Source organism: Sipha flava, unplaced genomic scaffold (genome assembly GCF_003268045.1).
Source record: "Sipha flava isolate LNK unplaced genomic scaffold, YSA_version1 474_pilon_pilon, whole genome shotgun sequence".
Lineage (NCBI taxonomy): Eukaryota > Metazoa > Arthropoda > Insecta > Hemiptera > Aphididae > Sipha > Sipha flava.
In genome coordinates this window covers 125,055-143,057 of record NW_020273266.1, presented here as the reverse complement: position 1 = coordinate 143,057, position 18,003 = coordinate 125,055, and the positions used below count along the sequence as shown (strand labels likewise).

The window sequence follows — 18,003 nt, the reverse complement described above, 5'->3', positions numbered from 1 at the left end:
TGTATACTTTGCTAAAACATTGATTTATAAAAATACGTATTATTATAATATAGTTATTGATTTGTCAAAACGGCACTAGTAAATTTACTTATATGAACCAGACATTCTAATTTATTAAAGTTCATACGTCGCTCCGCCACATATGAAAACGCGGTACGGTTTACAGTGAAGCAATTTTGGTTGCAGGTTAAGCACAAAAAAGGGATTGTACGGTTAATTCTACACCGAACGCTCATAGTCTTGATCGGTATTTAATTAGTTTGACCAGTGGTAAATAATTATTGTCTTACAGCCAATAATAGTTATAGTTTAAATTATGATTATACTTAAATATTATTAATAATTGTAAACTAGTCGGATAAATATGAAACAAGATTAAATAACGAAATGATGTGTACTTACATGTGATGTGCGATTTGATTATATCCACTGTAAAGATTACTGATTACTATGGTTACGGTATAGGTTTGTGATATTTATAATTTTTAAGTGGGATGAGAGCATACCAGAAGCATTCCGTATCAATAGATATTATAACATATTATTACAATAAATTTATTTGAGTCTTGGAGGTGTCGGATTATTAGAATGATTGACCTCAAATTCGTACTACACATATTGTATAAGTATGTACTGTATAGTATATTCGTAGAGTAATATATACTTGATAACTTGATAAAGAAACCACAGAAGGATCATGTACAGGATAATGTATAAAGATAATATAGGATCTGTATATATTGAATCGGAATCTGATATTGGCATCTACTAGTTATTATGATCTGTTAGTGAATTATGATTCATTTTCAACCATGTGAATCGTTTCAGATTTATTTTATTTATTTATTTTCATTAATAAAATTATATAACGTGATTATAATCTATACGAAAATACGATATAATAATTAATTTTAATAATAATACGACAGTGAGAAGAACGGCATTTTTAGAAAGCACTTAGTAGTCAGTAGTGCCACCCAAGTTTGATTTCTTTAGATGAGTTCTATAGACCCGAGATTTGAAATCTTCGCGAAAGATAATCAAATAGGTTAGATTGGAAAGAAGATAAACGATTAATGGGATTAAAATGTTATGATGATGAATTGACTTTGAATGAAAATAAAATATATAGAATAACGAGAAGTTATTAATTATGTTGATGTCGATATTTTTAAATCATCTTAGAAGTTTTTATTTGAGATAAACAAAGGTGTGATGACGATTTAGCAAAATAATACGTGGACTAGAAAACTGTTTAGCCATAACTGAATACCGTAAGACCATTAATTTCTAATATTATTACTTTACACTCCACAAATTATGAATAGTTTATTGTACTAATAGGTTTAGTATGGAATAAAAAAGTGGACGATAAAAATATGGTCCTGGGTTGAATAGGTTTTATTAAATCCGTCAGGATTTTATTTTACTTTAAAAATAAAAACTCCATGTCAAACGTTTATTACGAATAACAATTTTTGATGAACATTTGGTAAATATAGTATTCGTGATTAATAGAGCTTTTGATGGCATATTCTTCGGGTGGGATTTCTAATACTGGAATTACGGCGGTTTCTTCATTAGTCCAAAAATGTTTGTAATCGTGCACGACTGTGTACCTAAAACCAGAGAATATTATAATATCATTAATGTATCAAATGTGCGTACATATAAAATAAACGATTCGGTCGCCAAGACGTTTTTGAAATTAACGTGTCTCATTATTTTCATTTGTTTATGAATTCATATAAACAGACCGGCTTAAATCATTATGTTATTATACCGTTATGTTTTTATGCAATTGAATGTGTATTTTTTCTACTGATTGGTGACGAATAAAATATTTTGGAAGTTTCATACGATTTGGGATAATATTATCTTTGGGTGTACTTGGATTTTTACCAAATCCACCAGTAGAATACTGAATTGTTTATTATATAAATATTTTTTCTAATATTTTAATAGTTTCATAAAATATAATATAATAAAAGTTTTGAAAATGATGTCATTTTATATTTAAATGAGTTCCTTACTTAAATATTAATGGACCTTTGATTGAAATTGGAGCCACCCACGTGAAAAAAGCTTTTAATTTATTCTTGTTATTTGAATGAACCACTGCGTTCTGAAAAAAAATGTAATTAATCTTATTATATATCATAGTTAATATCATAATATTTATACATAAATAATCGGATTGATAGATTTGTTTTAATGGGTATACACTCCCTAGTTTATAGTTTCACATTTATTTATAATTTTATTCATGTGAATCCGTAAATTTATCAGATCACTTACTATTACCTGCTATCTGCCATATCATACAAATAAATATATTATTCTATTGGTTTACTTACGTAGATAATCGTGAGAATCTTTCGCACTATGAAAATTCATTAAACTAATTAGCTTTTTTTTTTTAAAAAAAAAGTAAAAACATATTAAATAAAAATTAATAATTTAACAAAAAAAAACCCAAACTTCGGAAAAAATTATGAAATAAAAAAATATGAATACATTTAAATTACGTGTAATAGACTAAAAAGAGAAAAATAAATCTACAATTATTATTAGTATTTATTAAATTAACATTAAATTCCTTTGAAGTAGGGTGCCCTCGATAGTTCAACAATAATAATGATAACCAACACATAGACAGTAATAAATAGATTAAGAATTCGTCATACAAAATTAAAACATGGGTATAGGTTAGAATAGTCTAATAATCAATAACACTAAGTATAACTATTTAAATACGCTCAACAAATAATAATGATAATTTATGTTTTGTATATGTCATTCATATTTTAATGTTAATTGATATATATATATAACTACATGAAACAAATTTAAACAAATAGATAATATAATGATAAATAACATATAAGTAAATAAAAATCTAAGAAAAATAAATAAATCTCACTAATTTAAATTATTTGTATTCAGATTATAATTAGAATAACAATTTATTGCGTTAATAGCACATGAGAAGGGTTGACTCTGCATTGGCACAATTTCAAAATTCAATTTCAGTTGGCTCTACGATGGCGCAACTAAACTTTACAATAATAATAATAATAATAATAATAATACGGCCCGCTGCTTATAATAATAATAATAACTGTTGAAAGCTAAGGCCGACGGACACCGTATTAACGATAAAACGTCTCAGTGCCACCACGTTAAGACTGAAAACAAATGAACATAAAAAAACTTGTTTAAGTTCATTTGACACTCTCTTCGTTTTTGCAATCAATGTCATTGAAATAATTAAATAAATAATATAATAACAATATTATAACGTTACTAATAGATGAAAACTGATGGGAAATCACGATGAAAAACTACCGTTATGCTTTTAGAGTATACGGATACTATGTACACCTAAAATTATACCTAAAAGCTGGTTTTCATTATTCAAAATTTTGTACGCAAACGATTCTCTACCAAGATTTATTCATATTCCGAGAAATAACAATCAATTTACTTTATATAATTTATAATGATGAATGCAAATGTTTAAAATTGCTTTCGGATTTATACAAAGACGATTAACACTATAAAAGACCTTAAACTCGGAACCGGTACTAAGCCATTACTCATTATAATATATACTAAATATAAATTTGAGTTTAAAAATTTCAAATCCGCGACAAGTATTAATTGTTCTTTCACTTTTTATCATTCACACAATGGAGACAGTCTCTGAGAATTTCTAGGAAGATTTTTGGAACTTTCTCCTGAAATAAATATGATATGTTGAATTGTTGACCGATAGCCAAACCAATATAACTTTGATGATGGCAAGATACTGCAGTTCTCTTCTGAATCGAAATAATGAAAATAAAAAATGAAAATATATTATGCTGTATGTGGCGTGTATCTTTACACAAACCGTGAAACGAATACCGACTGATTACAGCTAATACAAGGATCACATATTATCGTATCGTATTTGTTTAGGTGTCGATTAATGTAGACCAAACGGGTCCGTGTGAAAGTCACGAAAAATAAACAGTAAAAGTAACAATCGCGAAAACTATAATAACGAATTTATACGGAATTTATACGAATTTCACTTTAAAATAATTATTGTTAAAATCGATTTTTAGAAAAAACTATTATTCGTATATATTATTTTAATATTAATATATTCGCACAAAGTGAACAAAAATATATTTCAATCAACATTTGATAAAAATTTCCCTTGGTTGATAAAAGGATTACCGGTAAATTTAATAATGAACTTGACGGAAATTAATGACAGAAATTTTAAGACTAGGATTATTTCGATGAAATCGGTGAGCTAAGAACTCATCGCTTTCAATAAGTCCTGATATCGGTCAATACTCAAGGATCGGTACGCACGATGGTAGGTGGGGGAAGGAGAGCGTGGGTCGTGTAGTGAGCCTAAAAAACCGTCGTGTTGCGGGGCATGCGACGATCGAAAACTACTCACGTAGGGCTCGTTGCCTTTGGAACAGCTGATCATGTGCTGAGGCTTGGTGCCCGCCTTGCTGCAGTCGGGTAGAAAAGTGCCGAGCGCGTAACCGTCGGCATCCCTGGCCTGGACCATGAACCCTTTGAACGGTATCGAATCATCGATGGAGACCAGTGTGAGGTTGACCAGGTCTCCGGGCCGCACGGGCACCGTGTCCACCAGCAGCCGGTATGGACAGGGCACGTGCTGCCAGTTCTGCGGCACGTAGCCCGGATGCCGGGGCGTCATGTCTTCGCACGCGATCTTCAGCTCGGAGTCAGGTACCGCCTCGGTGCCGGGGCACGCCGACCACATAGCGACCGCGACCGCGGTCACGACCATCGCGGTGATCGGTCGCGGTGACGTGCGTCGTTCACGTCCTCCGCTCATGACACTGTTTTCACGGTCGTGGCGGGTAGGCTTCACGCACTCGAACAACCCGGGACGATGGAACAGAATGTTAGGGCACAAACCTCCTCCGATTCCTAGTAAACCAAAACACGTGTTAAGGTGAAGTTGTGAAAGAGAAAAAAAAATCCCCACATAGCATAACGAGCGACTGAAACGCAAAGAATCGTTAAGAAAACGTTTGACGGTTCCGCGACGTTTTCCGAGCCCGGTCGTGGTATGAAGACCAGGATACCAGACAATTGCTTTCGACGTACTGGCGGACCGTAATCATATTGTACGTCCAAAAATGTCCGTCGGTAATTCTCGACGTAATTGATACGTGTCTGATTCGGCTGGGCCGCGATGATTCCGCGATCGCGTGCCGTACGCATGCGCATAACACTGTGGTGGTTCGGTTCAACTTCAACGAAATCGAATAAATATCGGATGTGTTTAAGACGAATGAACGTTTTTGGAACACAGTCGACACTCTGTTCAACGAAACCCCCCTAGTAGCAGGGGTTTTTTTTTTTAGCTACATTTTCTTAACGTTTCCCATAAAAAAATAAAAACTATCTACGAATTTATTTTTTACGGTACTATTTTTCTGATCGTACGTGATCAAATTCGTATTTCGGAGCTTTTGAATGTTTGGTAAAATAAAATTTCGAAAAAGAGACAATAAGCTGTTTTTCATACTGTTCGTTGAGCACTACAATGTACTCGTATAAATAATACGTTTACTATCATAAATATTGATTATTCCTGTACAATCTGATCATTACACCATTATTTTAATATTATTTAACATGTTACGTAATATTGTTTGTGTTACGGACATACATTAATGATTTCCGTCTAGTAAAAACGTATAATTTAGCGAAAAACTTGTATGTGTTTATTTCACCAAATTTATAATTGACAATTTATTTTCAAAAAAACTGTCAAGTTCGTAAAAATATAAAATTCGTTGAAATATAGAGGTTCGAGTGTATATGTATTTGGCGAATAAAATATAGTAAGTAATCTGCATGACCATCAGCAGTATTGTGATTTTTTTTACACGTAGAAGTGCATCTTTTACTTTAATGCACGCCGCGTTTATTTTCAGATACTTATTGAAAGCATAACGTTTACTGCAAAGATTAAAATTTAATTGATTCTACAATGAATATATAACATCTAATTTCTTAAGAATTCGGGTATAAGTGGAATTAATATATTTGAATACATTCAACTCTTGAAAATAAAATTAAATGGATTATTATTATGTATGATTTGGTTTGTTAGACCCGTGAATAATTTGATCTCTTAGCTAAAACTGTAGATCCACAATGAAGTTCACAGGTCAAATTTTAACAACAATAAGCTAAAGAATATTAAGACATGATTTTTAATGATAACGCGTACTTCACTAGGCTAAAAAATTGCTACTTTTACCGATCTTTTAAATATAATATTAATAATTAACCGTGTGTATGTGATTATACAATAAATAAAAAGATAACTGTAGTTCAATTAAAATTTACTAATTAATACATTATAACACATATATATGTAACATAAATTATAAGCGTTATCATTATACAAAATGTTATATTAATTTTAATTATTAATGAAGGTTAATCAATTGTCAAAATTATAATTATTGATTAGAGTTTAAGAATATTAAACATAACAATATGAGGACAGTAAATACAGCGACCGAAGAAACATAACGCGAAGGTCAATGATACTATCGCTGCGAAGTAATCTCACTGAAATTAAATTAATATGACCGTAGATTAACAATTTATTTTAAACAATAATGATTTAAAAAAATATATTAAAAATATTAACGAAAAAGAGATAATAGTTTATACATCGTGTTTATCCGGTCTACGGCTCCCGTAAATATGTACTGGTTGGCCGAACGGAGTCAATAATATTTTCAATAATCTTGACTAGATTTTGCTGTTTCAGTTTGTTAACTGCATTGATCCATAAAAAAAAACGCTTATACTTGTTAATTTTTAATTTGCTATTACGTGTTTTTCTTATTACATATATACTATGATTACACTTGGTCAATTTATATATTTAGTATTTTCTAAGCATAATACTACGTACCTTATCATTGCAAATCTATAAATTATTATTAAGTCCTTGGACATATTAATGAGTTATGATTAAATTAAAAGTTTCTAGAGTTATCCCTATTTAATTTTTATTCACATAATTTAATAATTTGTATTGTTATAATATTATATTTATATTAGATTTATTATGTATATGTATATTTATATAAGTCTATTAAGAAAAGTTCACACGGTGGCGGCGCAATGCAGGTTTTATTGTAGCTGCTGCTTTGTGAATAAAATGAGATGGGTAGGTAATGTTGTGTGACAGAATAGCTTAGTACATAATTCGCACTAATAGTATTTAATAAAATTTTGTTTGGATCCGTTAATTTTAATATTTACTCTGAATCTAGAATTTTGACATGTGATGGGTATTCGATTCACGTAACTGCTTCGATGAAAAATAAACTTCGCGTCGCCACTGAGTTCACATGTATACCGCGTAGGTACAATGTATTCGTTATATAATTATATAATAATATAAAATACTGTTGTTATGCCGTATAATTTCATTATGAGCTATTGGTCGAGCTCTCATGTATTAGATTTAGACAACAATTTACAAATAAATATGTCTTTATATAGTTTGCATTATACACCAGCCAACAACAATACATTTTGGTGCCTCGTTCAATTTAATTTCCATTAATTTTTTTTATTAATCTTATGATATTTCAAATTCGTACAAAAAATAATTATATAATACAGATAATATAATAAATATTGCAGGTATATTAATTAAACTACATTATAATTTCTTTGGGAATTTTCTTTTTCTTTTAATACCTCCTAAATCTGATTTAATAATATTCAGTTAATAATCTGTTAATGATAATCATAGGTAATAATTATCTAACTTTTATAACATGCCATATTTGAAACATTCTAAATATTTTAAAAATAAAACTTAAATTAAAATAATAGGTCGAAAATTCTAGATCGAATGAGTAGTTTCGCTGTATTGGTTTCTTACACTTGAAAGAATAATAAAAAATTTCAATAATAACCACTTCTAACTATTAACTAGAACCCATTTTCTATATTTTACTTTTTATTTGATGATGATGGAAGCAATGGTGGTCGAAATCGTGTACTCAGAAACAACAAAAAACACACACATTTAAAACAATAAAAAAAGAAAACGCACATATTTGGTAAAACCAATTCATTCCTCCTCGTTTCACTCAAGATCTAAAATTAATCGCACAAAATATATTATTGTTATTTTAGTATAATATAAAATGTATCTATTTATTTTAATTGATTAAAATCTATTTAGTTTACTACAGTTTATGCAGGTGATATTGAGTTTAAATTTCTTAAATTACAGTAAAATTTCAACAATTATTTAAAAATTAAGAGTACAATGTTTGTATGGTTAGGTTAATATAAAGGATAAAGTTACCGATTTGTCCAAAAGAAATAAGAACACTTGGCTTCACTTATGGCTTCTGAAATCCGACTTCTGACGTTATTAGACGAGTGTTAATATTGTGATGGATGTATAATTATGAGTAGGTACGTTTAAACAACGTTCGACTGATTTAGGAGAAAGAGTAAGCAAAAAAAAAAAATAGTCAATTCAGCTTTAAAATTTAAACTTATAATGAATTAGTTCAAATAAAACGTGTTGTTAAAATTACGATTATATAGGTAAATTATAAATCTGAGATCAAAGTTCATAGTTTCGTCAAACATAGCTACTGTAATCGACAGCTCTAAACTACCGGATAAGCTTTTTTTTTATATACAATTACATTTTACTTGAACACATGGTGTATTGACACAAAAAGCCTAGTGGCTATAAAATCATTAAATTAGTATTCATCTCAGTATAAATGGATAAAGAATAATTTGTAGTTTTCCATTTATTTTATCTTCTCGGTTTTTAGAATTGTATTTATGAATATTAATCAACTTCATAATATGAATATCGTTATATGAAAAAAAGTGCTTTAAATACCATAATATTATTGATAAAATACCTGTGTTTTATAGTAATATGTACTAATGTATAATGTCGATAGATGACAATCGTTACACTCTATAGTTAGGTTGAAAAAAATATGAATTCATTAAAAGCATATATTAAAAACTTTCCGTTGTTAACGAACTTTTTTTTTTTGAAATGACAACTCAACAAAACAAGATTGGTAAGTCCCCATATGAAGATAGAAAAATAAATGCGTATTTCTAACGTAAGGTGTTAGCGCTGCAAACATCTACATGTCATTGTTTTGTTGTTGTGTTATCATTTTCGCGTAACGTTACGTCCGTAGTTGCAGCAATGGTGGTGATGGTCAAACTTGACGAGAAGGGGGAAGGAAAGAGATGATCCTCGTCGGGCCCGGAAATTAGGGACTACAAATTATTAAAAATTAAACACAATTAATGATAAGAATTTAATGAACATTGTAGAAAAAATTAAGATATACCCCCGGGCATGAGTCTCTTTCTCCACGGATCTGGTAGTGGTATCATATCTCCATGCGTTACCCGCCAGCCATGTTTTCATTATCGGTTACGCGTCAATGTGTTCGATTTCATTAATTTCATTACGTTTTAACGTGTCGTTCTAGTGTCACGGCAGTTTTTTAATTTGCATATATTCATTGGTTTTTTTGTAGTGTGCAGTGATAGTGGTCGTCGGCAACGGTATCGGTCCTTGCAACTTTCGTACCGGTTGCTGCTGTTTTGTCGTTTTTCGCATGTCAACGTGTGCACACCGCCATTTTGTCCCACCATTTCTTATTATCTTCAGCAGAAACCACGTGTTGTGAATTTGTTGATTTGGTTTTCAGGGTGTTTTTAAAAGCTGGCAGCCATCGTGATTTCGTAGTTTTCGCAAATTATTAGTCGCTCATTGTTGCAGACTCGTGAATTTTTCGTCTGTGGCCGTGGTTTGGTGGTCGTTGGGTTGTGCACTTTTAATTTGCATTCAATTATCATTATTTTAATTTCATCCCCCGGTGTGGTCGCGTTGGGATAAAATCTGCCATCGAACGCAATCATTGATTTATGAGTATTAGTCAACGACCATTCGTGTTTGTCATTTCATTTGCGTGAGGGCTGACGAGTCCAGTCGTCTTGAGCCATTTTGCATCTAATAAATTTTTTTTTTTTTTTCGTTGGTGCCGCTATGGGCAAAGAAGCGTTTATTCATTATATTTATTATTGAATTGGCCGACCAAGGTGTGAATTCTTTATATTATTATTGTTTAGGGCCAAGTAGGCCTTTATTATTATTTTTACTATTGTTTTACATTGTATTATTGTTATATGTTGTAAGTATTATTATTAAATTCAAAACATTTAATTTATGTTATTTAATCTTTTTTTAATAGTACTGTACTATGAATTATATATTTAAATATTAAAATCCTATCGCGTAAGACGAAAAAGATAGCTCAACTCTGCGGTGGTCATCAAAACCGCACATTTACCGATAATAAACGCACATTTTTCATCGTTCAATATCGCACATATTTATCCAATTGTTAAAAAGGGAAATTTGAAAGGTCGGTAGTTCAAAACCGCACACATTTGGTTAACAGTTCCTTTCTCTTTGCAGACTTAGCATATACAGCTCACGTTTCATATGAGTCCCACACAAAATTTTTTTTTTTTATCCTGGGATCTACTTGGGGTGATGTTACATAGAAAATCGGAGGATATTTTCGTTTTTAACTGTCCGAGCGAGCGAGTGCCCCGCTCGGTCTCGAGGTGCACTCATGTTATTTTAGTTAAATGTACACATAATTGACATATATATATATAAGTATACAGAGTGATTTTTTCTATCGTGAACCAGTTAATATCTCGGGAATTAATAGGAATTTTATAATAATTTTATTTTTAAACTTTCTAGGTTTTACTATTTTACACTGTGTTACAATTTTGTTAATTTTAACTTCCTCCCTTATTTGATAAAACACTATCAACTTCTGATTTTCAAATGGCAATAACTATTTTTAATAGCGAAAATGTTTAAACATACTCAAAAAAAAAAAAACAATTTTAAAGTTTACAGAATTTAATTTCAGTAATCCGTTTGCGACTTATTACCGTTTAAATATTCGTTCGATTTACTGCTACTGGGCTATGTATCAAACCCAACAGTAAAAATCAGAAAAATCTTTAACAATACCCATAACGGTCATAATCGATAATAACTCTAAAGTACCTAACAAGATAGATAAACAATATTGTTAGAAAAAGAAATGTCCTATCAACACTCCCACCAGAACACCGTGTGTCAGTGAGCGACTAGCCTGCAGCAGCGCGGCTGAATCAGCTATAAAGTTTAAAAATAACATATTACAATTTACCATTATGGTTACATAATATATCATTGGTTCTGATTCCTGGTATACGGTCTTATCACTTATTATTTTAGTAGATAAATAATAATAAATGCCGGTTAACTGTTTCTGAAAACATGTTATTGGTTAATTGTTAATTTTGGTTTTCCATTATCCAACATCGAATACAAATTATTAATTATTATTCATTGAACGTTTATCCACAGAATACGTTTTAAGTGAGTTGAGGGCAGTTGTCCGAAAAATGATAAAGACTGGAATCGAAAGACGGCAGCATAAAATGTATTGCCAACATAAAATTTCTAAAAATTATATTATAAAATTATTTTTTTGTTTAAGAAGTTGACTGTTGCATTTGAATGATAATTATTATATTCTTCGATAATAATTATATTCAATTTAAATAATACTTCGGTTCACATTTTATGACCAACCAATCCCTGTGTATTTAGCATAGACATATAAAGACACAAATATAAAATATTTTAGTGTCTAATTTAATATCTGGAATTTCCTATTTAAAGATGAAATTAATTTAAATTAATTTATTTAAATTTAAATAATGTTAAGCATTTTTTTTTACATGAGTTTTAGTACCTACTTATTTATATGCTAATTTTTAATTATTGTGTTAATTAGTTACATATAAAATAAACAGGTATCAATTACATGAAATAATTTATAATAATATATTTAAATAATACATTTTTAAATACTTATTTTTCAGTGCACACCTAAAACTAAAACGTATTATTTTATACTATTTACATACTAGCACATAGAAAATTAAAAAATGTATGAAAAATCATATATATTTTAAGAAAGGTTTACATACAATTAAACATTAAACTAGATATTTATAAACATACATGATATATTACATAGATTTATAACATGGATATTAAAAATAATTGCGAGATCAGAAAAGCATTACTTTTCACTAATTATATTGGTTACTAAAATAATACAAGTTAAAGTTGTAACCAGAAACATATCCATGATTTAATGTTATACATAATTATATGTTACCATAGTTTAAAATTTGGTCCATTTTTGTAGAAATTAAATATAAATAAATAAAAAGTAAAAGTTATCAAAATTTTTGTTAAAATCAGTATAACCTATTTGTATTTTTCCCGCTTTGAAAATCGGGGCACATTGTATAACTTTTATCATAATATAACTTTTATCAATATAAATTATATAATTGCAATAGTTAATTTTCGATTTAGTCAGTTGGTACTGCTTTTTCAAATTTCGGACCTTATCGTTTCTTATCATTTTTCGGACAACTGCCAAACACTCGTTTTAAGTAAATACTAAATTATGTGTATTATTTAAAATATAAATTTAAGGTTTAAACCAATTATTTCAATGCATATTGTATTGTTTGATAGTATTTTAATGTTGTATTTTGATTAAAATATTTTAATTTAATTAAAAATATACTTTTATCCAATCAGCAATATATATATAATCATGTGTATGGCAATTAGATATCATATTTTGCCGACAACTTTTTTTATTAATTTATTGATAAGTTCAATTTAAAATTAATAAATTAGAATTTTTTTTTTTTTTATTATTATATGATTTATGTATAATATTATTGGCAAATAATAACCATGATTCAAATATTTTAATTTTATTTCAGTGGCAATTCATATTATTGGTGTAATTAATCAAAAATAACAGTGAACTATACGACTAGACAGCCCAATTTGACCAGCAATTAATGCAAATCCATATTGCTTTCTATTGGTACCAATCTGATGACTGTAAATTAATAAATAAAATAAAATTGGAATAAAGGAATATAATATACATATTACATATGTATATCTATATTATATTATATTTTAATCTTTCAACAAACTAATCAATTATGTAAGTACACTTTTTTTTTTTATAAATAATAACCAGGGTTAAGATATTTTAATTTTATTTTAATGTCACTTAATTTGTGTAATCAAAATAACTTACCTATTCTATTATTTTTTTTTTAATATACATACATTGATTTGTAATTATTTGTTTTCAATGAAAAAAAAACCTTAAATGGGAGGGCATTATAAAAATGTATAGTTAAAAAAAAATAAATGTGTGAATAGACCTTTAACTGCTTTAGTCTGAGCTCTATACCCCGAATTCGAGTACATACTATGTAAAATACATTTTTAATTGCATATTTATGAATTATTTTTCTAAATGTATAGGAATTATTGATTTACTTTGTTTTAAAATGAAAAAATGTTTTCTGTTTAATATAATAATTTACTATAGCAATTAAGATACACCATATTGTTTTAAAAATAAATATTTATTTTGTAATTTATTAGTTATAACTCATATCTAGTATAGAAATGTAAATAGAAATACATGTGTATTTGTATGATTAACAACTAATAAACGCTTAAATAAATTAACAAATCATACAACATATCTTCTTGAATATAAAACAAAAAGCATAATAATGTATAAACTATAAAGTATTGGTTTTTCCAAATTGACAATTTTTTATATACTATTATTTATCTATCTTGTTAGGTATTTAAGAGTTATTATCGATTATGACCGTTATGGGTATTGTTAAACAAAGGTATCATTCCGTTTTGACTTCTGGTTTTTACTGTTGGGTTTGATACATTGCTCAGTAGCAGTAAATTGAACGAATATTTAAACGGTAATAAATCGCAAACGGATTACTGAAATTAAATTCTGTAAACTTTAAAATTATTTTTTTTTGAGTATGTTTAAACATTTTCGCTATTTAAAATAGCTATTGCCATTCGAAAATCAGAAGTTGATAGTGTTTTATAAAATAAGGGAGGAAGTTAAAATTAACAAAATTGTCCGAAACTCTGACTCGGAGATCAGCTAAGTTCATCGTAACACATGTTTATAAGTTGAGCGATTATCACTGTAAAAGCGTATACGTGGTATAAAAAATTTATTTGAAGGATTAATCGGAAACGTTTGAGCTAGTATGGTCCAAGACCGTGTTGGTGTGAAGTGTTAATATCGTGTATTAGTAGATTTACTCATTAACCTAGATTCTTAGTAAAATATTAAAATGTAATACCGATAACATTACTATGTAAGTGTCAAGGAAAACTAATAATGGAAGCACGTTTTTACTGTACTATGGTATTCTGATGCACTATTACGAATGATAGACTATTTAATGCCGATTTAATATGTAAAAGGTTAAGAATCATAAAATTTGAAAAATAATTTTGTTTTTTATCCATTGCCATCATTGTCTTATTAATACTTTTTGTACTTTGAGCGAAATAAGCGCTACTAGCAAGAACACAGGATATAATATATACCTACCTATTACCTGACGTTGCCGACACGTAATAAAATTAATAAGAAATAATCAAAAAATTACATATTTTCAATATATGATATTGTATTATATAATAAATTATATTTAAATATCATATATTTTATCGAATAGTATCGATAATTTATAAGTTTATTATTATTTCTATAACCTCTAAAGCCGTTTTATGACCTAACTACTAGAAATGTGTTAAAAAAAAAAAAACATATAAAAAACCACGAACGACGAATTATTTTAAAAACTCACAAAAGCGTTCATTAAATATACGAAGTACACAAATTATTATAATTTTGATTCGTTTGTATAGATTTTTATCTAGATTAATCCATATTTAAATTATATTTTAAACAAAATACTGGAAACATAATACACAAAAATAATTCGTTATGAGTATAGATAATAAATAATTTTATGACATGATATTTATAAAGATTTATAGTTAAATAAATTATAACGATGTTCGCACGATCGAATATCGGTTTATTTTTCTTGATGAACGCGTGCAAGGATGAATATTCCGAATTAATGGAATATAAATTTTACAAATACACGTGGCTATACACGTTAACGTTATATTAGCGTAAATACTTTAGAAACCAATATATAGTGTAAGTGCAAAATTCTGCTTTCAAGTGAAATAATATACTATTGTGCAAAACAGATATTGAGGTTTTTAAAAACAACAGAATACTCGTATTGTTGTTTTCATTGATCATCTACATTCAACTATCTTATATTTTTTAAAATACAACAATATTGAAAAGATCTTGTGAAATCTATTTTGCATATTATGATTTTTGTTGTATTCTTAATATATGTGAGCTAATGTTGTTTTCTGTGTAAAGACTTTCCACAAAATATAAATATACTGTTTCAGTTTTGCATGATGATACATTTTACTGTATACCGAATGATATTTATATACGATTTTAGGAAATGTGGCTCACCATAAATTAAAATAATATTTTCATATACATACTCGTATTATGTATGTGTAAGAAATAACTCGTTGGATAGATCTTCATAAGATTTTTAATATTTCTATTCCATTAAGTCTATTAACTTATATTGTCTAATCGGAAAGTTTTCGAATAAAAATTAAATGTTGATATAATTATGCTCAATCATTAGTTTTTTCGTCTTACACGATTAAAAATAAAATTAATAAATATACTCTGCGTATAATAACATCATAATGAGATTATATAATTATAATAATATTATATTTATAATAATAAATAATAATGAGATTATTCAGTACCAAAAATTAATCAAAGTCATCGACATTAATACAATAATAACAACACAATGTTATAAGCTTTTAATATCGTTGCATTTACTAATTAGGTATTAAAATTGGTAAAAATAAAAATTTCATCTTGTGTGCGATATAATTTTTGTGTATAATTCACTCGAATTTATAGGCTATGAAATATTTTACTCATGATAATTAATAGAATATAGCCTGTTATTCGGACTCGGTAATAATTATGCGTTTAACGTATCAAATCGTTTCTACGGAAATGTTAGTCAATTTAATTAGATTAAATTTATCAGGATTATAAATATTCAGATAAAAGATCATAAATTTTTTGATTGTTGTTTAAAAAATAAAATAAACTATCACCGTAATTACAATTTTAATATTTAGTAAAAAACTATACTATCTAATTATAGTTATTGGACTTACTTTATTTGTTGGACTCTAAAACTGCTCTCCTTTTTAGCTTGTCACAATTCTTATTAAACCATTTAACGATGAATTAATATGATACCACCTCATTTCACGATTCTTCGCCTACAGCAAACAACGTGCAAATGGTTTTTCAACTCTTGCAAACGTAGGTAGACGAAACATATTCAGTTTGTTGGTTAGCATCTGTGCTTACGTAACGAGTCGTTTCTCCCACTTGAATGATTTAAAAAATAATCCTCCGTCGTCCTTCCAACTTTGTTTAGTCGTACTTACATTTTTAGAATCATGCACAGGTTAGGTTACGCATACCTATATATCAACCGATACGCGTATATTTAAAACGAGCCAACAAAACCTGTAGAATAGCCATAATTTGTATTAACAATTATTTTTCTGTGCAGTTACATTCAACTCGTGTTAAACAGCTAATATTTTTTTGTATTACTATTAGCTTTATTGAATTTCATATTTATCCACATTAATATTATTTGTACAAGAAATCGAAAGCCAGTAGGCCGGTCGTTAAAATAAATTAATGAAAATTATGATTTCTTGATTTTTGGGAAGTACATATATGCATAGTCGAATTCACTTTCAACACAAATATCAAGTCATCTAACTCGAAAGAACCAACTTTACCACAATGCTCATAATATACAGAACAGTATGGTAATTTAAAAAAAAAGAAGCCGCTTTCATTATTAATTTATGATAAATTTATGTTCGATCGATAAGGTTTTTACAAAAAAAATGCGGTTACATAATGTATAGGTATGTAAAAAAAAAGACTGAACCACCTGAATACAAAAGAAAAGATAATCGTGTGAAACATTCGTAAAACAAACGCGTAAGTTGTTTTCCACTATCAGAACGCAGTCATATTTATTGTTATTGTTTTAAGTTTTAATATATCTCTATAGTAAAAGAGATACATATTAAATAATAAAAAATAAATATAAATTAAAAATTCGTAAATGGTTAATATTCGTAAATTAATATATAAATAAATAAACAAATAGTTTATATGTAGTAATAAATAAATAAATAAATTCTTTGCCTAGATTCAACATATCCGGTGTATACATATTGATATATTTTATTTTATAGACTTTGTATACACTTGATGATGATTTTTTTAATTCGAAACCGATCATATTTTATATATATAATACTTTAGGTTAAGTATTTATAAGTATTTATTTAGTTCTATATACAAATTATTTGTTTATTTATTTATATAAAAATACAATAACAATTTTCGCGATGATATTATGATATTACGAGTTGATTAATTAAAAGCTGCTGTAGCCGATCGAATAGCGATAATTAATTAGCAATAATTACTCAGAGACGAGAACGCTGAGAGTACTTATAACTCTAAAGTTAGTCACTGAATGTTTGTAAGTATCGACTACACCCGCGCAGGAGTTGCATATTTGAATCTTGACTGGATTCCGATGGGTGTCGGAAGTATTATATAGTATACAAGTATTCTTGTATCTTTGTACTACCGGTATCGAATGGTGATGCTGCATCCGGGGGAGATTTCGAAAACGTGAAACCAGTTTCGAATTACGGTGAATACGTGGTACATTATCCTTAAGGAGGGAGATAGAAAGAGAGAGAGAGAGAGAAAGAGAGAGAGA

The 18,003-nt window shown here is 28.4% G+C and overlaps 2 protein-coding genes across 4 annotated transcripts in view; one reads left to right on the top strand and one right to left on the bottom strand.

Annotated features, from left to right (window-relative positions):
* Positions 1–18,003, top strand: part of LOC112689843 — a 61,321-nt gene that overhangs the window by 23,641 nt on the left and 19,677 nt on the right. The window lies entirely within an intron of this gene.
* Positions 1,439–16,514, bottom strand: LOC112689844 (putative defense protein 1). Of its 3 annotated transcripts, none has more exons than XM_025563713.1 (4): positions 16,352–16,514; positions 4,460–4,965; positions 2,034–2,125; positions 1,439–1,619 (listed from the first exon to the last, which is right to left on the bottom strand). In XM_025563713.1, the coding sequence occupies exons 2-4, from the start codon at positions 4,868–4,870 to the stop codon at positions 1,463–1,465; spliced, it is 660 nt and encodes a 219-aa protein (XP_025419498.1). In that variant the 5' UTR covers positions 4,871–4,965; positions 16,352–16,514; the 3' UTR covers positions 1,439–1,462. The 3 variants fall into 3 exon arrangements, with proteins under 3 accessions (XP_025419498.1, XP_025419500.1, XP_025419499.1); XM_025563715.1 differs by lacking the exon at positions 16,352–16,514 and adding an exon at positions 8,396–8,501; XM_025563714.1 differs by lacking the exon at positions 16,352–16,514 and adding an exon at positions 5,024–5,183.

What these genes read in the sequence shown, in the direction of transcription:
- LOC112689844 (XM_025563713.1), bottom strand. Translation starts at nt 4,870, where the DNA reads ATGAGCGGAGGACGTGAACGACGCACGTCACCGCGACCGATCACCGCG. An exon ending in CCAAAGGCAACGAGCCCTAC is followed by an intron (nt 2,126 to 4,459) that starts GTGAGTAGTTTT and finishes ATTTTTTTTCAG; the next exon opens with AACGCAGTGGTTCATTCAAA. An exon ending in AAAGGTCCATTAATATTTAA is followed by an intron (nt 1,620 to 2,033) that starts GTAAGGAACTCA and finishes CTCTGGTTTTAG; the next exon opens with GTACACAGTCGTGCACGATT.